Source organism: Pelophylax lessonae, assembly GCF_965119305.1.
Source record: "Pelophylax lessonae genome assembly, chromosome: 2".
Taxonomy (NCBI): domain Eukaryota; kingdom Metazoa; phylum Chordata; class Amphibia; order Anura; family Ranidae; genus Pelophylax; species Pelophylax lessonae.
The window spans coordinates 328576667-328602972 of NC_138769.1; the positions used below are offsets into that span (position 1 = coordinate 328576667).

At 42.7% G+C, this 26306-nt stretch overlaps 1 protein-coding gene across 2 annotated transcripts in view; it reads right to left on the bottom strand.

Annotated features, from left to right (window-relative positions):
• THEMIS2 (thymocyte selection associated family member 2) overlaps window positions 1–25783 on the bottom strand; it is a 122191-nt gene extending 96408 nt beyond the window's left edge. For both annotated transcript variants that reach the window (XM_082248561.1, XM_082248560.1), the window contains exon 1: window positions 25652–25783. In XM_082248561.1, coding sequence (XP_082104687.1) covers window positions 25652–25757 — 106 coding nt within the window. In that variant the 5' untranslated portion in view covers window positions 25758–25783. The remainder of the gene's footprint in view (window positions 1–25651) is intronic.
• Window positions 25784–26306: the final 523 nt, after the last annotated feature.

The following is a 26306-nucleotide window of genomic DNA, read 5'->3' on the forward strand; positions in this document are numbered from 1 at the left end:
ACTCATCTGTCTGCTGTTGAATGCCCCTCCACAACTCCTGCGTTGTGTGCGGTTTTTCCCCCAAACAGACAAGTTTTAAAACTGCCTGCTGTCGTTTACCCCTGGCTGTGCTGAAGTTGGTGGTGAAGGTGTTACGCTGACCGGATGAGAAGGCGGTAGAGGATGAGGAAGCGGAGTAGGAGGAGTTAGGAACAGGAGGCAAACTGAAGCGCACTGCAATCCTCGGTGGTGGAAGGACATGCACCAAACTGCTATCCCAGCCGCCACTGCATTTACCCAGTGTGCTATTAGGGAGATATAACGTCCCTGACCGTGCTTACTGGTCCACGTATCCATAGTTATGTGGACCTTGCCACAGATGGCGTTGCGCAGTGCACACCTGATTTTGTCACCCACTTGGTTGTGCAGGGAAGGGATGGCTTGCCTGGAAAAAGTAGTGGTGGCTGGGCACGACGTACTGTGGGACAGCCACCGACATAAGGCTATTAAAACTCCGCGTCTCCACCAGACGGAATGACAGCATTTCAAAGGCCAGGAATTTTGAAATGCTGTCATCCAGGGCCCGGGATCGTGGGTGGGTAGGGGGGTACTTCTTCTTCCGCTCCAGTGGGAGATAGAAAGCTGAACGCTTCCACGGGACATTGTGGAGATGGTTGTTGGTGGTGTTGCTGACAGATCCTCTGTTTGCGGGGTGGCAGGTGCCACTGTCACTACAGAGGTGGATGAAGAGGCCGAGACTGCAGCAGAGGAAGCAGGAGGAGCCAGAGACCTTTCTTGGTTTTTGAGGTGTCTACTCCACTGCAGCTCGTGCTTTGCACTTAGATGCCAGGTCATGCAGGTTGTGCTTAGGTTGAGAAGGTTTATGCCTCGCTTCGGGCTCTGATTGCACAGTGTGCAAACCACTCGTGTCCTGTCATCACATTGTCTGAAGAACTGCCACGCTAGGGAACTCCTTTGAGCTGGCTTTGGTGTGCTCGGTCCCTTGCTGCGTTGGGCAGTAGCAGGCGTAGTGTCTAGGGCACGGCCGATCCGCTTTTGCACCCTGCTCCCTCTTCTGCTGTGCTGGTGACTCTGTGCGACCACTGCCTCTTCCTCCAAACTACTCAGGTCACCTGCATGACGTTCATTCCATGTGGGGTCGAGGACCTCATCGTCCTCCGCATCATCTTCCACCCAGTCTTCACCCCTGCCCTTGTGAGTCTCCACAATTAGGAATTCTGCAGCAGTTGGCACCTGCGTTTCGTCATCATCCGAGACGTGCTGCGATGGTCCTACCATGTACTCATCTTGAGACATAAGTGGTTGGGCATCGGTGCACTCAATCTCTTCCACTTCTGGGGCAGGGCTAGGTGGATGGCCCTGGGAAACCATGCTAACAGAGTCATCAAAAAGAAGAAGAGACTGCTGCATGACTTGGGGCTCAGACTGCTTGGCTGATTTGCAAGGGGGTGAGGTGAAATATTGATGGACATCGGCTGCAGGTGCCAACTCTGACCTTTCAGCAGTAGACTGGGTGGGAGACAATGTGAAGGAACTGGAGGCACTGTCAGCAAACCAATCTACTATTGCCTGTACTTGTTCTGGCCTCAACATTTGTAGAGGCGCATTAGGCCCTGCCAAATACTGCTGCAGGTTCTGTCGCCTACTCACACCTGAGGAAGGTTTTCCACTTGTGCGTGTAGCTGGCACAGATCGACCACATCCTCTCCTTGCAACAGGAGCTCCACCAGCAGCACCACGACCCAGGCCATGTCTCTTATTTGACCTTCTCCTCATATTTCTCCAATTTAGGATCTTCCCCTAAATGGGTGTTTATTGAATAGCAGAATAGAACAACAGTATCCAATGGGTGTATCTCACAGTAACATATGCAGACTAGGCCGCAATTACATTTTTTTCCCCTAAATGGGTTTTTATGGAAAAGCGGAATACAACAACAATATCCAATGGGTGTATCTCACAGTAGCCTATGCAGACTAGGCTGCAAATTAATTTTTTTCCCCTAAATGGGTTTTTATTGAAAAGCGGAATACAACAACAGTATCCAATGGGTGTATCTCACAGTACCATATGCAGACTAGGCGCAATTTAATTTTTTTCCCCTAAATGGGTTTTTATTGAAAAGCGAAATACAACAACAGTATCCAATGGATGTATCTCATAGTAACATATGCAGACTAGGCTGCAAATTTATTTTTTTCCCCTAAATGGGTTTTTATTGAAAAGCAGAATAGAACAACAGTATCCAACGGGTGTATCTCACAGTAACGTATGAATGAAAACATTTTATTTTTCCCTTTAATTGGTGCTTTTTGAATAGCAGATTAGAACTGCAGTCTCTAAACGCTGTATGACAGTGTCACAGTAAAGTATGAATGAAAAATAATTGTCCCCTTAAATCGGTGCTTTTTGAATAGCAGATTAGAACTGCAGTGTCTAAACGCTGTATGACAGTGTCACAGTAAAGTATGAATGAAAAACTGAAAAATAATTGTCCCCTTAAATCGGTGCTTTTTGAATAGCAGATTAGAACTGCAGTGTCTAAACACTGTATGACAGTGTCACAGTAAAGTATGAATGAAAAACTGAAAAATAATTGTCCCCTTAAATCAGTGCTTTTTGAATAGCAGATTAGAACTGCAGTGTCTAAACGCTGTATGACAGTGTCACAGTAAAGTATGAATGAAAAACTGAAAAATAATTGTCCCCTTAAATCTGTGCTTTTTGAATAGCAGATTAAAACTGCAGTATCTAAACACTGTATGACAAGTGTCACAGTAAAGTATGAATGAAAAACTGAAAAATAATTAAATCGGTGCTTTTTGAATAGAAGATTAGAACTGCAGTGTCTAAACGCTGTATGACAGTGTCACAGTAAAGTATGAATGAGAAACTGAAAAATAATTGTCCCCTTAAATCGGTGCTTTTTGAATAGCAGATTAGAACTGCAGTGTCTAAACGCTGTACTATATGACAGTGTCACAGTAAAGTATGAATGAAAAACTGAAAAATAATTGTCCCCTTAAATCGGTGCTTGTTGAATAGCAGATTAGAACAGCCGTGTGACTGTCTAAACGCTGTAAGTCACAGTAAAATATGAAGGAAAAAACATTTTTTTTTTTTAAATCCAGATTAAGCAAACACTTATGCCCTGAGCTTGCATTACATGGCTGCTACACGCCGCACGCCGCCCAGCTAACAGACTAATAAAAGTTTTTCTTTCTCCTCCTCACTGGGCTCAGGTCAGGGCAAAAAGATTGTGCACTGCACCCCCACACAATAAAATCAATGTAGATCACTGTCTAATTAAAGAAGATTCTTCCTATTCTCTCCCTGAAAGCAATCTCCAGCCTGCCCCTACAATAATCTCCTATCTCTCCTTCAGCAGCAGCAGGAACCTGTCCCTACAGTGGTTAGAGCAGAGTGACGTGCGGCGCTATGTGACCCCAGCTTATATAGAGGCTGGGTCACATGCTGCACTGGCCAATCACAGCCATGCCATTAGTAGGCATGGCTGTGATGGCTTCTAAGGGCACACTAGTTAAACGCTTGTTGATTGGCCGCCCTGCAGCTGTTGAAACCGCGCCATTAAAACCGCGCCAAAACAACCAAACAACGGACTGTATCCCGAACATACAGTGAAATGTTCAGGTCTGAGTCCGGTACGATCCCAAACAATACAGTCCGGGTTCGCTCAACCCTAATTTTGATATCAAAATGAAGATCATTAAGGACTTAAGGGTCAATTCACTAAGGTAAGAGTATCATGTTAGTCATTTGCATAAATGATCACATGCAGTAAACAAAGTCCAATTCATTATTTCAAAAAAATGATTTTGCAGTAAACAACAACAAAAATTTTTTGGTAAATATCGCAAGAAATTGTGCGGTAATCGGTTAAGTCCAATTTACAACTGAAACTAAAAAAGGTGTGATATTTAACACCACCCATTTGGTGGCGGTAACCAGTACAATATCAGAAAGAGGGACCTATTCAAAACCTTTAGAAAGGTGCATTCCACCCATTGAGAGCCTAATTAAATCCACAGAAGACCCCAAGAAAGGAGCCTAATTCCACCCACAGAACACCCACAGGATAGGGTACTATTCCAACCACAGCGGAGTACGTCAACCATGACAATTATTCCAGCTAGAAGTGACCTCTTGAAGTGGCCACTGTAACACTTTTAGTTAGCTACACCAATACAAGTTTAACTTGGATAGGAACATGAAAAATAAAAATGTTTAAAGAAAACTGGACTATATTTTTTTATATTTTTTTTTTAGTTTCCACAATATAAACATAGGCAGCAGCACAGAATTCGACCAAAAACATAGAAAAGATCACTTTCAACAACTCTAGTAGGCCATACATTTAAAAAAAAAAAAAACACACACATTTTTTTGAATGTATGGCATGATGGATTTAGTAAAGAAGCTCGGATTACCAAGCATCAGGAGACACATTTGAGAAGGTAGTTTTGACTTCAAAAATAGATTACTGTAAAAAATGTTATATTAACCACTTCAATACTGGGCCCTTTCACCCCCTTCCTGCCCAGGCTAATTTTCAGCTTTCAGCGCTGTTACAATTTTAATGACAATTGCATGGTCATGCTACAATGTACACATATGAGATAGAGCTTTCTTTTGGTGGCATTTAATCACCACTGGGTTTTTTATTTCTTAAAAAAAAAAAAAAAGAAAAATGACAGAAAATTTTGAAAAAAGTAATTTTTCTCCTTCATTGATGTGTGCTGATGAGGCGGCACTGATGGGCACTGATGAGGTGGCACCTATGGGCACTGATGAAGTGGCACTGATGAGGAGGTACTAATATGCCACACTGGTGGGCACTGATAGGTTGCACTGATAGGCAGTACTGATGAGCACTGATAGGCGGCACTGATGAGCACTGATAGGCAGTACTGATGGGCATTGAAAGGCGGCACCGATGGGCACTGAGAGGTGGCACTGATGGGCACTGATAGGTGGCACTGACGGGTGGCACTGATGGGCACTGACGGGGGCACTGATGGGCGGCACTCATGAGCACTGATGGGTGGCACTGATGGGCAGCACAGATGAGCAGGCACTGATGGGCACTGACTGGCAGCACTATGGGCACCAATTGTTGGCACTGTGGGCACTGATGCCAGCTGTTCTGCAGGAAAGTAAACTGAAAAGTCAGTGGCCTTGTACACATCTTCCTGGGTCATCAATTGTTGCAGGCAGAGGTCAACAGCACTAGGCCTGGATGCCCGCTCTTCTGCTGTAGGCTTATTCCTCCTCAGCAGAAAAATCTATTAAATACCCAGTCTCTGGAATTGCTGAAAGTCCAGGGCATGGACTGGTGACAGTTGGGCCCAGTGCCAACACTTTGGCGGGTGATTGATCATCCATATCATCCTCAGATGGAAAGTCGATTAAATCTGTGATCTGTGGTTGGGGAATGAAGATGGCTTCCTCTTCTCCCATACATTTATCCAGTGGCTGGACAGACGCATTCCTCCATCCAAGCTCGTCCTGTGCAGAAACAGGTTAGTCAAGGTGAGTCAGCACTTGCTGCATCCGCCAAAAGGCCTCCGCATTCAAAACCATGGGTGCAGGTGAGCAAAGCACACTATTACTGTGCCACATTGTTGATTCTTCAGTCAGGATTTCTGGACTTGTCAGCTGGTACTTCTGGATATTGCCAGGCAAGTGGAGCCCAGGCCCAGGGCTGAACCGAGTCTAGCAGCTGTCTGTAGGCAATCTCCAGCTCCCATTCCTGATTGGCTAGAAATTCCAAATCTTCCAGTCCCCAGAACACTTCCGAAAAATTCAGGATCTTTTCTCTGTAATCCTCAATATCCTCTAACCGCCACTCCAAATTGCTCCCAAAGTTGGGGTCCTTGGACAGCCTCTCTAATAACAGCCCCAGGCCGCCATAGCAAAAGCCTTCCGTTAGGCTGTTGTCTGCTGTCCATAGGCACACTTGGGTTATATACCAGCGAAAGGGTTCTGTAGCTCTCGTCCAACAGCATCTCCACCTGGACCAGCCTGCTTAACTCCGCTTTCCATTCCTTGTGCGGTTGTCTCCCCAAAAACACCATTCGAACTTCGTACTGTGACCAGTACCTTTCCTGGAAGGAGGGGAGGATTTTTCCCTGGTGTCATTGCTCATGGGCTAGCGCTTCCTTCCAGAGTTCCCAGCGGATTACATCATGCCATCCCAGCAGGACCTTCTCTGACACTAGTCCCTTGTGCTGTATCTCTCGCAACCTCCTTCCGAATTCCTCTTCCATGGCGGCTGATATCTGTATGTCTCCTCTTCTACTATCCGGACCTTGGATCCCGGTGGAGGTTTGGATGTCCGAGACTGCAGGAAGCATCCCACCGCTTCCCACCAATGTAACAGAGCTGCAACCCGCACTGTACTTGTGGACTTCCATCAGTATACGGCTTCCTCCCAGTCGTGAACATAGATATCAGATTTTCCAGTCACCTCCATACAAAGCTAGCCGACAACTTAGCTTGTACTAGAATATTCTCTTTTATTGAACAGTTTCACACTCAATTTATACACACATGAGCACATCCCCCTTCTGATCAAATTATCCCCTCAGGTCAGGGGAAGCCTGATTACATTATCATATGCAGATGAAATTGTATACAGAAATAGAATTAACCTGAACTAATTATCTAGCCGTCTGGACAAAGCAATATGTGAGTTCATTAACATTTAACAATGGGACACACAGACTTAACAGAATACACATCCCACCTTAATAGACAGACAATAGGAAAATACTTCCAGTGACAGTCTGTCTGTCTCCTACATTGAAGTACATGGAATACACATCTAAGTATTTTCTCAGTGTCTATTAAGTATCTGTCTTTCACTCCCAGTGATGGTGAGTACAGTCACAGCCACCATATCTAATGATTGGTAAGCTGCAATATATTACATTTTTGATATTTGATTTAATACCACTTTAATTATTTAGCTTAGGTTTTAGCTGTCTCTTTTCGGGAGCTTATGGCACCATTATTAGTGTAGTAATGACAGATTGCCATCTGTCTACCTAATCACAGAGACCAATACCAAAAGCACCTGACTTATGCCTAGTACACACAATCAGAATATCGGACTACTTATTGTAATGTTAATTTTTTTGTTGCATGCTAGTCTCATATCGAATTTATGAGTACTACTAAACTACAATATTTCTTGTATGATTCAGTAAAGACTTCCTGTGTGCATAGTTATGTAATCAGAAGTGTTGTTGTGTACATAGGCATGCGCAGGGGGTATGCCAGGTGTGCCTGGGCACACCCTAATCACTAGGTGCAGTGCTGATTCCCCCTACTGCCCGGGCTTCCCCCACATTGACCCTCCTACCCCGCAGTGCGTCTGGCTTCCCTCCTTTCCTCCCCCCCTCCCCCCCTCCCCCCCAGCTGCTGCAGGGGATGTTTCAGGATGGAGATGGAGAGTGGGGGCCTTCCTTTTTCTAAATAAACACAGTGATCCTGCTCACTCACTGTGTTCATTCATAACTGAAGCATAGTAAAATGTGTTTATTATGCTTCAGTTTGTGAATAAACAAGAAGCGGCTTGGCAGCAGAGAAAGGCATGTGTGTTTGAGCTTTGGGGTGCACACCCTAATGCAATAGGCTGCGCACACCTATGGTCGTGTACGTGTGCCCCTGTGTCTGCTATTGCATTTGGATATTTCTGTTTGGAGTATAGTGGCATATTGGTGCATTGCTCCCCATATTAGTTTTTCCTCACGTTTTTTCGCTTGTTCTCATATTCCAAATGGAGAATGGGACAGAAGGAATGCAGGACCCAGAAATTCCAATTACCATACGGGGGATATTAACTATCAAGAATGTTCTTAAAAAGAAGAAACAAAAAAGGAGGACATGGTGCAAGCAATGACTTTGCGACCAACAGAAATACTCTCATACGTCTCTTCTAAGAGAGTTGTAGGAGAACAACCGAAAATATTTTAGGAAGTACCTACTGATGAATGATGACTGTTTTCAAGATTTTCTACAAGCTTCCACACCGTTTATCCACAAAAAGGACACACCAATGCGAGAATTTATTAGTCCTGAACAAAGGCTAATCAGTGCTCTATGTTAGCTGTAACAGGGAGAAGGCTTCAAGATCTTACATTTTCAACAGGCATTTCCCCACAAGCCCTTGGACAAATAATCTGAGAGACCTACAAGGCCCTCAATGGAGTTATGAAAGCAAGAATATATTAAGGTACAGTGCTTATTTATTTATTTTTTTATTCTGTAGAGCTCCATGTCTATCCTTTTTTTGTCCTAATAACCTGTTTCATTCCTTTCAGTTTCTCAGCAATCCACAGGAATGGAAGGGGGTTGCTAACAATTTCAAACAACATTGAAACTTCCCTAATTGTGGTGGATCCATTGATACTCCTTCTATTACAATTATAAAGGCGTGTTTAGTATTTGAATGCTTGCCATAGTGGATGCAAACTATGAGTTCCTGTATTTATATATTGAAAATAATGCATTTGGCATCCTGGCCAATAGTTTTCAAGTCTTTCTTATAACCATGAATCTTGTGCTAAACAAAATTGACTCACTTGTACTTTGCTGATGTGTCCTTTACAACTATCTCCAGAGATATATTCAGGGGTACATGAGTGCTGATTGGGAGCCAATCCAAAATTCTACTGGGCGAGCACTTCAATCCATGACAGATCAGTGCCAACAAAAGTAGGTAAGTTATTATTTTTCGTCTTACAATATGTTATGTTGCAGTCTAGCACTTTTTTATTTCTGATAGTCTTGCATTTGGCTTCTGGTCCTATTATTTCATGCAGAGAAATGTTGTGGTGATTTACAGCACCTTAAGATGTTTTTATTTATTTTTCAGAATATTTTTTTTCCTGCTGTCAGAAAGGGATGTCATGTTTGCAGCAGGCCTTGTGTGCTACTACTGCCACATTTCTGAGTGCTTTATTGAGGTTGACATTTTTGTTTTCGCAGACTGTATTAAGGTGTAATGGTGTAACATAGCTGAACTTGCATTGTATTTTGTAGGATTCATGACATATAATTTCACATCCCCTGATTTCCTTCAGCAATTCATCCACATGTATAGGCAGAGACCCTGCTTGTGGTATATCAAATCAAAGGAATACTCTAACAGGAATAAAAGATACGAGGCCCAGGGCCAGATTAATGTAGGGGCTATTGGAGCTGCAGCTCCAGGCCCCTACCTTTTATATAGGCCCCGGGTTGGCCATATTCACTGTTACCGCTCTTCTGTCACTTGTAAACACAGAAGTCTGGCTTCTATGCTCGCTTCCCCAGGCAGCACCCTCAGAACCTCCCCACACAGCGTGAAGGCCGGACAAGGAGGGACAGTTGGCGATGCATGGATGTGTTTATGGGCTTCAGAGACAGCATCCCATGTTGAATTAGGCATGCATGGCTGCACCCTTCCTCCTCTGGGTGCATGGCAAGGCACGGCCCTTAAGGCCCTTCAAAATCCTCAGCACCAAGCCCATGATGCTGTTAATCCGGCCCTGACGAGGCCCTAACTAAACTGGCTGAACTATGCAAATCTGTTTGCACGGCTGTGGACATTAACTATATTGGAAAAACAAAATAGCAAATCTGAGAACCCTATTTAAGAGGGAACTCAATAAGACCCATAATTCGCAGAAGTCTGGAGCAAGTGCAGATGATGTCTACATTACAAGACTCTGGTGTTTTGAAAGCCTGCAATGATGCCAGAGCCTCAATATGTACTCTTCCTTCAACCTCCTGTACTCTACCAGCCACCCCAGTGGCTTCTCGAGACTCAATGCCTCCTGAAATGCAATTTGAGGACATGGAGGACATAATACTGACACATGTAATGACATTGCAGTGACCTTGACATTCACTGTTGTGCAGAATATGTTGCTTCCTCACAGCTAGGCAATAAATGCTATGTTTTTATGGAACATCTATTAACATTGATGTTTTGGTTATTACTCAGAATGTGAACTACATTTTGTGCAATACACTAGCTGTAGAACCTAATTTTTCAGAAGCATCTGAGGAGTTAAATGTGTCCACTTCCATAACACCAGTGCACCAGCCTAAAAAGAGGAATACCCTGGAGGATGCCACTTCATCTTTTCCCACCACAGCAACAGCTGCCGTACAAAAGAAGCCTGATGAATCAGACACTTTTGTCATTGTTACAGCTAACAAGCTAGAGAAAAATATCTGAGGAGCAAAGACAATTTCCAGAGAGTTTACTGTTTGAGATGCTGAACAAAGGGGTTAGGGATAAATTGGCATGACATACACACATGGCGGAGCCCGATTCATCACCATCACAGCCATCACAGCCAGCCCTCACAACATGCAGCATCATGGTGCGCAATGGCAATATGTGCAACTGTAAGATTCTGGTACCTCCGGTACCCTTAATCACCACTTTCTCTGTAATGCGTCCCACCTTTCTCTTCAGGTGGTACGCATATACCTTTAAGAACGATGATGTCACTGCTGAGCGCCGCAGAGCAGCTATTTCAACCGCCGGCGGTCTCACTCACATTGTTCGTTCAACCTGCCTTGTTATCCACATGCTTTCAAGCCTGTCTCTCGATCGGAACCTCCAGCTATTCCCTTTACCTGGAGCAGACCGGAACCTCGCTACTGATCCCTGTATCTCGCTACCGGATCATTCCTTATCTACTGGACCTCTCTAAACTACTAACATTACAAGTGATAAGTACCCCGCAGGGGAACCCTCCATAACCTTATTGCACTATCTACCTATGCACATTAAGGACTGTTACTACCTATCCATACTATCCTATCATCTGCACTGTTACATAGATTGCTAGCTCTTGAGCCTACTACCATCTATCATCTGCACTGCTGCATAGATTGCTAGCTCTCCTGTCTACTACTATCTATCCTTGCACTGGGTTAGTCTATCCTGTATTTGTCATCTGCTGTCCTCACCACCTGTTAGCATACTCGATACTAACCTATCTGCATTCCTAAATACCATCTTGAACTCTCCTATACAAACCTATCAAGTGATTACCATCCTTGTCACTGTTCACACCTGTCCCTTCAGCACATCACCTTCATACTATCATATACATCCTATCACTCCAGGAACATCTCATTGAGTGTGTATATATCTGTATGTTGAAGCTGACAGGCCCACGGTGATGAGTCCTGGAGAGTAGGATCTGGTATTCAACACATCTCTACATGACTACTGAGTGGAGATTTTGCAGCTGCAAATCCAGCCTATACTAAAAACGCAGGAGCGTTACAGATTGAACGAACCTTAAAAATGGATTCAGCAGAATTACCCACTCAAGTGACACAATTAACACAACAAGTAAAAGCGTTAATACTTGCTCTAACTGACGTACAAGAAAAGAATCAGACTCTGACACAGCAGGTAACCCAGCTCTCATGGCTTACTGCTGTTCAGCCTCCTGAACCTAAAATAAACCCTCCTCTAGTGTTTACAGGTGATCGGAAAAAATTTCGTGAATTCAAAAACGCATGTCAATTGCTTTTTTTGTTAAAACCTCGTACATACCCCACTGATCAAATAAAAGTCTGTACCGTTATTTCATACTTGACGGGTGATCCACGGGCCTGGGCAGACTCTCTCTTTGAGAATAATGATCAGATTCTCAACACCTATTCTTTATTCCTAGCGGAACTCGCTAGTTTATACGATGACCCCAATAGGCAGAGTACTGCTGATATTCAGTTGAGGGCCTTAAAACAAGGAAGGAGACCTGTAGAAGACTTTGTATCTGAATTCAAAAGATGGACCCTTGATTCAGGGTGGAATGACACATCTTTGCGAACTCAATTCAGACTCGGGTTATTGGAAGCTGTTAAAGACGAGCTCGCCCGAGCGGATTTACCTGGCACCTTGGAGGCCTTGATACAACTTAGTATCAACATCGACAGATGACTGCGAGAAAGAAGGGCTGAAAAGATGGGAATGCCATTGTCTAGTCCTTCTCAGATTTCGGCCGTTGAACCTACTCCCATGGATGTAGGAACCATACGCCCACCTTTAACGACTACTGAACGAGCTAGAAGAACATCCAGAAATCTCTGCATGTACTGCGCATCCTCGGATCATTTGATAAGCACCTGTCTCCTTGTCCGCAAAAAAGAGGGTGAGTGTTCACATGTCTTGCTGGGAGGATTAACGACTTCCTTTTCTAACCCCTATCTTTTTGTTCATTTAATATTACAGTGGGACCAAACTAGGATCACCACCAAGGCTATGGTCGACACTGGATCTTGTGGAAACTATATTGATACACGCTTTGTTACCTTAAATAAAATACCTATTATTTCAAAATCTAAGCCTGTTTCTGTTAGTTTCATTAATGGTATTCCACTGTCTTCTGGTCCAATCACCAACCAGACACAGGCACTCCTTGCCACTACCAACGAATCACATGTGGAGACTATCACCTTTGACATACTATCCTCACCCCATTTTCCTATTATTTTGGGACTTCCCTGGTTACACACACACCAACCAATCATAGATTGGAAAAAACGGACTTTGGTTTTCCCTTCTCACTATTGTGAGAATACGTGTAACCTCCCATCTTATGGGAAGATTCTGTCTGTGGTGTCAGATGAAATTGCACCACTATGCTATCAGGATCTGTCCGAAGTGTTCCTTGAGAAAAATGCTCAAGTGTTGCCTCCCCATAGGGATTACGATTGCACTATCGATCTACTCCCTAACAGCAAATTGCCTTTCGGTCATGTTTATCCCCTTTCACAGGATGAACTTTCTCATCTCAAGGAATACTTGGATGAGAATTTGACAAAAGGGTTCATTAGACCCTCTACTTCTTCCACTGCTGCAGGACTTTTCTTTGTCCGCAATAAGGATTCCAGTCTCAGGCCTATTATCGATTATAGGCAATTAAACACGATTACGATAAAGGATCGCTATCCTTTGCCGCTCATCCCTGAACTTATTAAACAGGTGCGTGGGGCTACTTATTTCACCAAATTAGACCTGAAACGGGCATACAACCTAATCCGAATCCGTGACGGGGATGAGTGGAAAACAGCATTCAGAACCAGATACGGACTATTCGAATACCTTGTGATGCCATTCGGGCTATGTAATGCTCCCGCAGCTTTCCAAAGATTCATAAACTACATCTTTAGAGACTTACTTGATGTCTGTGTTGTAGTATACCTAGACGATATACTTATTTATTCTCGATCTATGCCTGAACACATAAAACATGTAAGACTTGTGTTGTCCAGACTGCTCTCACACAGACTATATGTGAAATTAAAAAAATGTCTATTTCATAAAGAAGAAATATTATTTCTAGGATACTTCATATCCAAAACTGGAATTAAGATGGATATGAGTAAGATATCCTGTATTCTAGACTGGCCTATACCAACAACTCGTAAGGCCCTACAGCGATTCCTTGGATTCTCGAACTTCTATAGGAAGTTCATCAAGAACTTTTCCGCTATTGTGAGACCTCTCACACAACTGACAAGTATAAAAAAAACATTCAAATGGTCAGAAGAAGCAAATCAAGCTTTCTGCTTGTTAAAATCAAGCTTTACTTCTGCTCCCATACTACGCCATCCAGACCCATCTCTCCAATATATTCTAGAGGTAGATGCGTCAAATATGGCAGTAGGAGCAGTTCTCTCCCAACGACCAACAAACACTTCATCACTCCACCCAGTTGCTTTCTTTTCAAAATCACTAAGCAGCCCAGAGGTGAATTACCCAGTGGGTGAAAAGGAGTTGCTTGCCATAAAACTGGCACTGGAGAATTGGCAACATCTGCTCGAAGGTACCCAGTTACCAATACTCATATATACAGATCATAAAAACCTTCAATACCTCCAGACTAACAAGACTCTCTCCCACCGGCAGGTACGATGGTCATTATTCTTTTTAAGATTTAATTTCCTAGTGACCTACACGCCTGCAGACAAAAATAAAAAAGCTGATGCGCTATCACGATTAACCGAAGATAACTGCGCCGAAATCCCTTCCATTCCCATAATACCCTATGCACGCATTATTGGTGTTGTCCGTTCCTTGAAGGAAGAGATTTTGCACAGTATAAGAATGGATTCACCTCCACCACAACTAAGTACTGATGCAGAAGGCTTCCTCTATTACAATGACAAACTCTACATACCCCCTACTATGCGCACCAAGATCTTGGAGTTATCGCATGATGTGCCCATGGCAGGACATATGGGTATAACGAAAACCTTTAATTTGCTCACCAGGCAGTTTTGGTGGCCTGATATGAAGACGTCTGTACAAAAATTTGTTTCTTCATGTGACATCTGTGCAAGGTCCAAAATTGACACTACAAAACCATCTGGACTACTTTGTAGTCTACCAATACCCCAGGTTTCATGGGAAGTTGTGTCCTTAGATTTCATAGTAGAACTTCCACCCTCTAAAGGATTTAATACCATCCTAGTGTCAGTGGACCACTTGAAAAAGATGGCACATTTCATTGCTATCCGTAGACTACCTTCATCTAAACAAACAGCAGAACTACTGATGAAACATGTGTTTAAGTTGCATGGAATTCCAAAAACTCTTTTGTCCGACCGTGGTTCACAATTCATCTCTAAATTTTGTCAAGCACTTTGTCAAATTTTACGCATTGAGCGAAAGCTCACTTCTCCCTACCATCCTCAGACCAACGGACAGACTGAAAGAGTCAACCAGTGCATTGAGCAATATCTACGTTGCTACACATCATACTTGCAGGATGATTGGGTGGATCTCCTTCCTCTAGCAGAATTTGCTTACAACAACGCAACCCACAGTACTACGAAGCAAAGTCCATTCTACTTGAACTATGGGTTTCATCCCACTCTTCTTCCACCACGCATCCTGCCATCGAGTAACCCAGTAGCCTCGGATTACCTTACCCAAATAAAAGACTCTTTGGGTTTACTCAATACCACTATATCACACGCTCACAGTCAACAAAAAAAGTACTACGACCTTCGTAGAAGACCTTCTCCTCAGTATGCTATTGGGGACCTTGTTTGGCTATCGACAAAGAACTTAAGATTAAAAATCCCTAGCAAGAAGCTTGGACCTTTATTTTTGGGACCCTTCCCAATTAAAAAACTTATCGGAAAAGCTGCAGTACAGCTCACCCTACCAGCAGATCTCAAGATCCATCCCATCTTCCATGTGTCGCTACTGAAGCCCCATGTTCCTAACCAAGGAATAAGGCCTACCATCTTGCCTCCACCTCCAATACAAGTTGAAGGCGGAGAAGAGTATGAGATCAAGGAAATTTTGGATTCTCGCATCCATAGAGGAAGACTCCAGTATCTCATAAGATGGAAGAACTATGGACCCCAAGACGACACCTGGCTAGATACCTCTGATATTCATGCGCCTAGACTTATACGGAACTTTCACTCGAAACACCCAGAGAAACCTGTCCTATAGGCCTTCCGGAGCCGGCCTTAAGGGGGGGTACTGTAAGATTCTGGTACCTCCGGTACCCTTAATCACCACTTTCTCTGTAATGCGTCCCACCTTTCTCTTCAGGTGGTACGCATATACCTTTAAGAACGATGATGTCACTGCTGAGCGCCGCAGAGCGGCTATTTCAACCGCCGGCGGTCTCACTCACATTGTTCGTTCAACCTGCCTTGTTATCCACATGCTTTCAAGCCTGTCTCTCGATCGGAACCTCCAGCTATTCCCTTTACCTGGAGCAGACCGGAACCTCGCTACTGATCCCTGTATCTCGCTACCGGATCATTCTTTATCTACTGGACCTCTCTAAACTACTAACATTACAAGTGATAAGTACCCCGCAGGGGAACCCTCCATAACCTTATTGCACTATCTACCTATGCACATTAAGGACTGTTACTACCTATCCATACTATCCTATCATCTGCACTGTTACATAGATTGCTAGCTCTTGAGCCTACTACCATCTATCATCTGCACTGCTGCATAGATTGCTAGCTCTCCTGTCTACTACTATCTATCCTTGCACTGGGTTACTCTATCCTGTATTTGTCATCTGCTGTCCTCACCACCTGTTAGCATACTCGATACTAACCTATCTGCATTCCTAAACACCATCTTGAACTCTCCTATACAAACCTATCAAGTGATTACCATCCTTGTCACTGTTCACACCTGTCCCTTCAGCACATCACCTTCATACTATCATATACATCCTATCACTCCAGGAACATCTCATTGAGTGTGTATATATCTGTATGTTGAAGCCGACAGGCCCACGGTGATGAGTCCTGGAGAGTAGGATCTGGTATTCAACACATCTCTACATGACTACTGAGTGGAGATTTTGCAGCTGCAAATCCAGCCTATACTAAAAACGCAGGAGCGTTACAGCAACATGAACGGCAACATTCTCCATGGTCACGATACTTTCATTAAACGCACTTGTAAACTTTGTTTGGTCTACTATTGTTTATTGTTCTGTTGGACTTCCTGGCCACTAATTCTTTGGCACTTATGTTATGAGAATTCATAAACTTGCACTACTGTTTTTACTGACCGCCAGGTCTGCTGGGCTCTTAATATACGCTTCCTTATTTGTTCATTGCAAAAACTTTGCATGTATATTTTTTGGAAAAATAGCTTTGGCAGTATTCATCTTTATGTTTTTTAGGTGACATGGAAAAAAAATTCAAACATATCTAAATCTACTTTAAAAAGATAGCAGGTGGAAACATACTATTTCCATAGCAAGATTTTTTTTTTTTTTCAGTCTTCCAGACAAACATTGAACTAGATTCATTAATTTTTAGGAGGCAAATTTATCTTGGGGTACTTACATGTAGCACGTGACGTGTATTGGTAACTGTATTTTGCAGTACACATTCAAGGTGCCATTAAACATTTTCCTGCTGCTACACATGCTACAGTGATGTGTATTTTGGCTAATCATATGTTGTGTGGAAATAATGGTATGAAGTACATGACACATGCTAGCGTCCAGGTTTGAATACAAACACTCCTTCAATTTTTCATTTTTCATTGCAAAAATAACACAAACATAGAGACAAAATGTGGATTATTAATTTGGATTGTCATGCATCAAAACCTATTAAAGTTCTTAAACGTATAAGCTCGCTCAGAACATTCTGTAATATAACAACAATAATATCAAACTTTCATGGGAACTGCAGACGAATACATAACTGCAATAATATGATCTGTCAATTTATGGATGGGAAATATTTTGATATAATGGGAGCAAAAAGGTCTTAATGCCAGAGCTAGGTCTGTTGTCTGGTGACTGCTGTCACTTAGGAGGGAGAGACTGAGCAGCAGCAGGGAGAAAGGTGGAATGAGTGGCTGCAAGAAGAGACACAAGAGTGTATCTTATACCCCTAAAATATATGTACTCAGCTGCTTACCATTCTGTTTTTGCTATTTTTTGTGATTGAAAATGTGTGATGTCATTTTTACAGATATAAACATATAAATTTCAAGCTTTCAGTTTTGGTCTTGCCCTTATTTTCTGCAAGTGCTGTGCTAGTCTTTTAAAACATTCAGTTCACTTTTTTTATGTTGGGGCTAAGTGTGGTGTTAAAGGTGACCATAGACATGAAAGGACTGTAGCTTGATATTACTGTCTTTGCTTGGATTTCCTGTCAAAGAGTCATGTCAATTAGGTAACTGCACCCAGGCTATCATGGAAAATAGTATTTAGTAATGCTGGACAACATAATTTCCCCTTATAATCTCTCTCTCACTGGAAGGTATCTGACATAGATCGCCTCTCCCCTCTCCAAGATACCTCTTGATACCTATAATTAAAGTGGTAGTAAACTCCGCTTTTTATTTTCTACCTACAGAAAAGTCTATAATAAGGCTTACCTATAGGAACAGTGGGTATCTCCTAAACAGGCACTGTTTAGGAGATATCTACATGTGTAGCAGCCAGTGATGTCACCAGCGCATGCTCACTGTGCATGCCATCCATTGAGAGAGCTGTGCCATGACTGACTCCTGCGTGCATGCATGGGAGTGACATCATCGCACTCGGCCTTTCAAACAGTCATAGCACACAAACCCAGAAGGAAGACTGGGTGAAAATGGAAGCCCTGTCAGGGGTGACAGTGCGCTGCTGGAGGGCTTTGTTTCAAGGTAAGTCTTTCATAATGTGCTATGTGATGCATACTAGCACATTATGATAATAACTTGCAGGGACCGGATTTATTTATTTTTTTTATTTAAAGACTTTGCATTAGCTTTAAACTCTTGCTAAAACAAATTAAATGTAGCAACATACCTCACATATTTATGTTGTTGCTGTTCCCTTTGTCTTTGCAGCCTGTGTATGCAGCACAATATTGCTGTAAAATCTAGGCCACTAGTATTTCTGCCTATAGGGGAATGATGCAGGGTCTCCCTGGAGTCACCCTGAAGAGCACCTTGATGTGTGTGCAAAGGTTTGAGAGGAAGGTCTAACTAAAGCTCTATTAGTATAGGAATGACTTGATTGTGCATTAACAGGGATAGCAAACTGAATGCATGAGATAAAAATTGTGCCACATCCTAATGAGAATATTGGAACTGTGTGTGAAAATATGGACTTTGTAGGCACATGTATAATAAAATATCAAAATGTATTTGTAGCACTGCCCCCTAGAGGACTGCTGAGATTTACACTTTCTGGATTCCCCTGGGTTACCCTTAACAATGGATAGCAGATAGTAGCATCAAAAGTCCTTGGCTCAGTCAATATTCAATCCAGGGGATGTTGTTTTTTTGTGTTTCATTGAGAACTTGGATAGGAGAAGGGATGAGTGGGATACTCCCACTATTAACCATTCATAGTCTGAGACAACTTACTGTAGAATGTGGCAAGGCCTCTGCCTTACTTTGCCACTAAGTGAAGATACTTTAAATGCCTCCTTATAAATATTCTCTTCAGGGTTCTGAAACTGGCACCCCCCTTCCTCTCACTACCGGTGTGCTGGCACCCATCCGCTGACCCTAGCTTCTGGAGTGGTCCCCTTCCTGGCAGAACCCTGAGCAAGTTCCTCTGTACTCATGGACACTGTTTTTCCAGAGTCACCGTTGCCTCCAAACTCCACTTGTCAGCATACACTGGATCTCTGCGTTCAGCAACACCTTCAGGTTCACCAGGCCGACTAACTGTGACCACCTTTCACAACTGCAGAAGGAGAAACAGCCGTACCCTCCTTCTGGGACTTGGCTTCCCACCCAAAGACACCCTGCCACATGTGCCCTTGGCTTTTATAACATATCCCAGGATGCACCACTGTCTGTGCCAACCCACTGGGACAGCTACAAAACCTGTGTGTCACTGGCTGGGTTTCCCCCACTGTCCAACATGCCTCCCTATTGAACACAGTGGGGACACCCCCTCAGACCAGATGAATCAAACATGGACACATGCAACAGGCAAAACTATCAATCAGGCTCCTCTGATAAGCAGACAGAGCAAACTACATTTTACCTGCCTAGCACCTATTTAGGAGGGTTCTACATATTAATACAAAAAAGACATACGTTTATTTTTTTTAAAAAGGGGAAGAAAAAGAGGGTCATGAGCAGTGGCGGCTGGTGCTCAAAATTTTTGGGGGGGCGCAAACAGAAAAATTTAATAGGCATTGCTTTGCGGCAAAAAAAACGCTGTAAAAATTGCGTGACTTAAACAATCATTAGGTTGGTTCAAGATTGACCAGCATGTCCCCATTCAATGCACAGTGACCAGCATGTCCCCCATCAATGCACAGTGTCCAGCATGTCCCCCATCAATGCACAGTGACCAGCGTGCCCCCCATTAATGCAGAGAGACCAGCGTGCCCCCCATCAATGCACATTGTCCAGTGTGCCCCCATTCAATGCACATTGTCCAGCGTGCCCCCATTCAATGCACAGTGACCAGCGTGCCCCCATTCAATGCACAGTGACCAGCGTGCCCCCATTCAATGCACAGTATCCAGCATGTCCCCCATCAATGCACAGTGTCCAGCATGTCCCCCATCAATGCACAGTGTCCAGCGTGTCCCCCATCAATGCACAGTGTCCAGCATGTCCCCCATTCAATGCACGGTGTCCAGCATGTCCCCCATTAAATGCACAGTGTCCAGCATGTCCCCCATTAAATGCACAGTGTCCAGCATGTCCCCCATTCAATGCACAGTGTCCAGCATGTCCCCATTCAATGCAGAGTGTCCAGCATGTCCCCAATTCAATGCACAGTGTCCAGCATGTCCCCCATTCCATGCTTAGTGTCCAGCATGTCCCCATTCAATGCTTAGTGTCCAACATGTCCCCAATTCAATGCACAGTGTCCAGCATGTCCCCCATTCAATGCTTAGTGTCCAGCATGTCCCCATTCAATGCACAGTGTCCAGCATGTCCCCATTCAATGCACAGTGTCCAGCATGTCCCCAATTCAATGCACAGTGTCCAGCATGTCCCCCATTCAATGCACAGTGTCCAGCATGTCCCCATTCAATGCTTAGTGTCCAGCATGTCCCCCATTCAATGCTTAGTGTCCAGCATATATATACACATATGTACATGGTGATCTCACACACACATGAGGCATTACGGCAAGCATCAGAGCGAGAGCAATCATTCTAGTGTCAGACCTACTGTGTAACTCTAAACTTGTAACATGTAAAGGCTTTTTAGGCATCATCTATGGATAATTTGTCACCATTCCACGGGTATCTATTTAGTGTCACGGACACAGGCTTTAGGGACCTTTTCTGCCCACATTCACCTTGTTATTGCTTTATTTTTTTATTTTTATTTTGTTAAATTTTTGAGGGGTTGTTTTTTTATTTGCCCCAAAGACTATTCCTGGCCTGTTTTTCTGCAAGATATTTCTGCAGCCTGCTGAACCAACTGCACATGGGACGGGAGTTCTGAGGTAGTGTGTTGCTGTTGCAAACTGCACCGCTTACTTACCGGTGGTGGTCTGGTCCCGGATCGATCTGATTCCGGTCCGGTGACTCCGGTCTCCTCTCCGCTCTCTGCCGGTCCTCTCCGCTCTCTCCTGCCGTGTCCGTCCACTAGGCACCCGACTCGTGACTGACGCACGCGACCTGACATCAGCGGGGTCAGTATGGGGCCATGCGATGTCCTGACTGATGATTGGTCCAGGCTGTAGCCTGGACCAATCACAGCCAGGATATCAGAAAGTGGGGGTGTCCAATCGCAAAAACTTGCGCCCAGGTTACGCCCCCAGAAGGCAGCCAATCGGCGCCTCTTCTGGGACGTAACGCCACCCCCCACCCTAGCCACCAGTTCCTTCACAGAGGCCGGCGAACCCAATTTTTTTTTTGTACAACTTTATTTGTTCGTTTTGTAATTTTTTTTTTCTTTTTTTTAGGGGTAGGGGGGCGGCGCCCTGGCGCCCCCTATGCACGGGCCGCCACTGGTCATGAGTAATTGCATGAACATAGTATAAAACCATAAACTAATAGAGACCACGGTCACGTAGCCAAATCCCCTGAGGGGATATCAGCATGGCTGTGGTGCTAGAATAGATAGTGTTAATTGCGGTGTTAGCTCAACATGTTCCGTGATGATGCTTCTTCATGAGAATATCTCACCAATGAACTTATAAAGAACTAAAAGTAAAAAGTATGGTCGGTGCTTGCAATGTGGATCCACCAAAGAAGTAGTTTAGCAAGAGATAATGTCAATTGTAGCAAGAGTTGTTAAATACAGTATTCAGTTCCAGAGGCATAGTATCAACCCCTAATGAGTAAGCATGTAATAATTCAATTAGAATATGGGGGGTCCTTAAAAGAAGGAGGGTCCCATTGGTATAAAAAAAACTCAAGGTGAATATTCCTTTATAGAAACTTCTGGACAGCAGTAATCTTTACAAGTGTCATAAAGGATAATCTTGATATTCAAAAGAACATCCCAGTATAAAAAAGATTTTAGATCCATAGGGTAATAGTATGAATCTGCTAGTGAGTCCATAAAGCATCTGCCATCTGATGCTATGGAGGAGCCGCCGCCATTGGCAGATGCTTTATGGACTCACCAGCAGATTCAGTTTTTTTTATACCAACTGGCCCTCCTTCTTTTAAGGACCCCCTCCCCCCCCTCATATTCTAATTTAATTATTACTGGCTTACTCATTAGGGGTGGATACTAGGCCTCTGTACCTGAGTACTGTATTTAACAACTCTTGATACAATTGACATTATCTCTTGCTAAACTATTTCTTTGGTGGATCCACATTGCACGCACTGACCATCCTTTTTTACCAGTTCTTTATAAGTTCAGTGGTGAGATATTCTCCTGAAGAAGCGTTATTGTGAAACATGTTGAGCTAACATCACAATTACCACTATTTAGCACCACAGCCATGCCGATATCCCCAGAGGGGCTTTTGGTAATTATCTTTATCCCCTCAGGGGATTTGGCTACATGACCGTGGTCTCTATTAGAGTTTATGATTTTATACTATGTTCATGCAATTACTCATGACCCTCTTTTTCTTCCCCTTTTTTTATTTAAGAATAAATGTCTTTTTTGTATTATTAAATTTTGATATTTTATTATACATGTGCCTACAAAGCGCATATTTTCACACACAGTTTCAATAAAGCTCTATTAGATTGAACATGTAAGTGCATTATAGGCTGTGAGCAAGTGTGCAGGATTTCACCTGAATATATTAAAGTGCGCATGCATGTGCATTATAGTCTAGATGTGAGTAATCATTATTATTATTACTATTATTATTATTATACAGGATTTATATAGCGCCAACAGTTTGCGCAGCGCTTTACAATGTGAGGGAAGACAATACAGTTACAATACAATTCAAAACAGGAGGAACTAGAGGGCCCTGCTCGTTAGAGCTTACAATCTAGAAGGGAGGGTCAAGTGAAACAAAAGTCAATAACCGTGGGGGATGGGCTAATGGAGAAAATGGAGGTATATTTGTTAGGTGTGGGTAGGATAGGCTTCTCTGAAAAGGAGGGTTTTCAGAGATCGCCTAAAAGCTAATAGAGTAGGAGATAATCAGACAGATAAGGGTTAGGAGTTCCATAGGATTGGAGAGGCTCTGGAAAAGTCCTGGAGGCGGGCATGGGAGGAGGTGACGAGGGAGCTAGAGAGCAGGAGGTTTTGAGAGGAACGAAGAGAGCGATTAGGTTGGTATTTTGAGACTAGGCTAGTGATGTAGCTAGGGGCCAAGCTGTGGATTGCTTTGTAAGATGTTGTTAGTATTTTGAATTTAATTAGTTGAGTGAGAGGAAGCCAGTGGAGGGATTGACAGAGAGGAGCAGCGGACACTGAGCGATTGGTAAGGTGGATGAGTCTGGCGGCAGCATTCATGATGGATTGAAGGGGGGATAGCCTGTTTAGAGGTATGCTAACGAGAAGGGAATTGCAGTAGTTGAGGCGCGAGATGACCAGGGAGTGAACTAAGAGCTTTGTTGTGTCTTTGGTTAGAAAGGGGCGTATTTTGGAGATGTTGCAGAGGCTGAGGTGGCAAGATTTGGACAGCGATTGGATGTGGGGTTTGAAGGAGAGTTCAGAGTCCAGGACAACACCTAAGACCTTGGCATGCGGGGATGGGCTGATAGTAATGCCATCGATATTGACAGAGAAATCAGGGGAAGGGGCACGTGGTGGAGGAAAAATTATAAGCTCGGTTTTGGATGGATTGAGTTTGAGGAAGTGGTGAGACATCCAGACTGATATATCTGATAGTAAATTAGTGATACGTGAGGAGACTGAGGGAGAGAGCTGAGGGGTGGATAGGACATGTAGTCCTGAAACAGAAGGTCATGTGACACAATAATGAGCGCTCCTGATCCAGAAGTTTCTAGGGAAGTGCCACAAGAATACTACTAGCTGCATACATTTTGAGTGGGCAAATTAGTCTTTGAGGTAAAATATTGATAAATTGCCTAGCATGTGTTAATAGTAACATGGAGCCAAAGGGGAAAATACTTAATACAGTGAGGGTTTAATACTACTTTAAGAGTCCAAACATTAATAATAATTGCCATCATTGTCCACAAATATACATTAAACACAACTGGATAGTAATCTAGCAAGAAAACAGCGAGGTAACAGATTACTTATATACTTTTTCAATGTTGATCAGTTACCAAAATATGTTTTTCAATTAGTAAACAATTCGAACAATCCTATAGGGTAATTCATGTATTGATACAGCCCAGGAAACAGTTGATATTATTACTGCTAACTATTGAGTTGATTTACTAAAGTCAAATATAATGTGTACTACTCAAGTGCGGTTGCTCCAGAGCTTAATAAATAAGGTAATACATTACTCTACAAAGAATTCCCAATCACATGCATGGCAAAAAAAACTGTATTTTTGCTTGCACATGAATGGATGTTGGAAGTCAGCAGAGCTTTCTCTCATTTACTGAGCGCTGGATCAAATGCACTTACTGAGTGCAACTGCAATTTTACTTTTAGAAAATCAACTCCTATATTAGCCCTAGTGTGTGTATGGTGATAAAGATGAATTAAATATATTACATTTACAAATTATGGAATGCATTTAGAGGAATTCATAATCCAGCTGTTTATATGACGTGGACTTGATAAATAGTGTACTGCTGACTTCTTCTTTGAAAAAGTTTATAGTAATCTTATAATGCACATAACTCGCAGTAAACTGTGTAGTGACTAGAGACATAGATCATGGGTTTTTGGTATTTTGACTGGTAAAGTTAGCAGAAATTTAAGTATTTAGTGCTGCTGGTCCTGGAACAAGTGAGTATTCGGGACACGTTAAGTTAACTATTAGGACCCAAGTTGGCTACACATTAGTAGATTATTAAATGAACATTTATCCAAATATTAGTACAAGCTTTTGTATGAAAATTCTCATCAGTACATTCAATGACTTGCCACTCAAAAGTACTTCAGAAAATGTTTGCTTTTAATATCCCAAAACTACATTCACTGTTAGAACTTCCTTCTTTCAAGAAAAAAAAATTCCATCCTGCTCCTTTTTCATTACTTTGGTTAAAAACTAACATTGGTTTTGCCCCACTAACAATAAAAAAACAAACAAACAAATTTTCTTAAAACAAAAACAATAACCCCCGATCCCTTATCCATGGCCATACCTATAACTTAACTTAAACAAACTCAGAAATTAAAGTTGGCCATACACCAGTCAATTGAAGTTTAGGTTAAGAGATTCTCAGGGTCAGGGATTAGGAACCAATTTACAATTTAAGGGTTTAGTTTAAAATTTTTTGTTTATACCTGTTTGAAAAGCTCTGTGAAAATACAAGTTGTACCAATAACAAATATAGCATTTACTGTACCACTAAGTACACAACTCCAAATAGGTTTCTTGAATCTCTGTTAGAAAAAGAATTAGTTGAATATGGCTGTATTGAGGATTGTATATTCTAAAGCAATGTAGAAGTACTATACTATCAGTTGACATCACTAGGAAATGTACACAGACAATAAGAATCACAACATCAAAAGCGGTCACTATCTCTAGTCTAGTGTCTATCTTAGCATTTAACATAGGCTGTGTCTGCTGTGTTTAAATGTTGCTAAGCCTCTAAATTTCTGTATTATACTCACTCTGCAGATAGACCCCAGAGGAAATCTGTAATATCCTTGGTAATGAAGAAATTGACAAGGATGTAATAAAATCCTTCAAGGATATAGTATTCTCCAGATCATCCATTTTGGAGAGAAAGAAAAACTTGCTGGAATGTATACTGATGCGGAATTAGATTTGAGCTGACTCAAACCTCAGAATGTCATTATTTCCTGTACCAAATCAACAACTCATAAAAGTACAACTGCAAATGAGGAACTTGGAGGGGCTCCATATATGGTCCAGAATATAATGTGATGAATGTCTGCAAACACTCCTATAGTTAATTTAAAAATGGAATATTGTCAAGGCTTGAAGCTAATTAATAATTAAAACTCATATTTATTTTCGTACATCAGGGGACACAGAGCCATACATCATAACATATGGGTTATATAGCCACCTACAGGTGAAGGACACTGGCAACCAATCAGAAAGAATGTCCCCCTATATAACCACTCCCACACAGGAAGCACCTCAGTTTTTTCGCCAGTGTCTAAAGGTGATGGTCACGGTGGAGATTTTCTCCACATTTTTCTTCAAAGAAGAAAGAAGATATGCTATTTACCCCAATCAAAGATCACTGAATCTAAGGGGTTAGCAATCAGATCAATCTAAAACAGTCAATGGATTAAA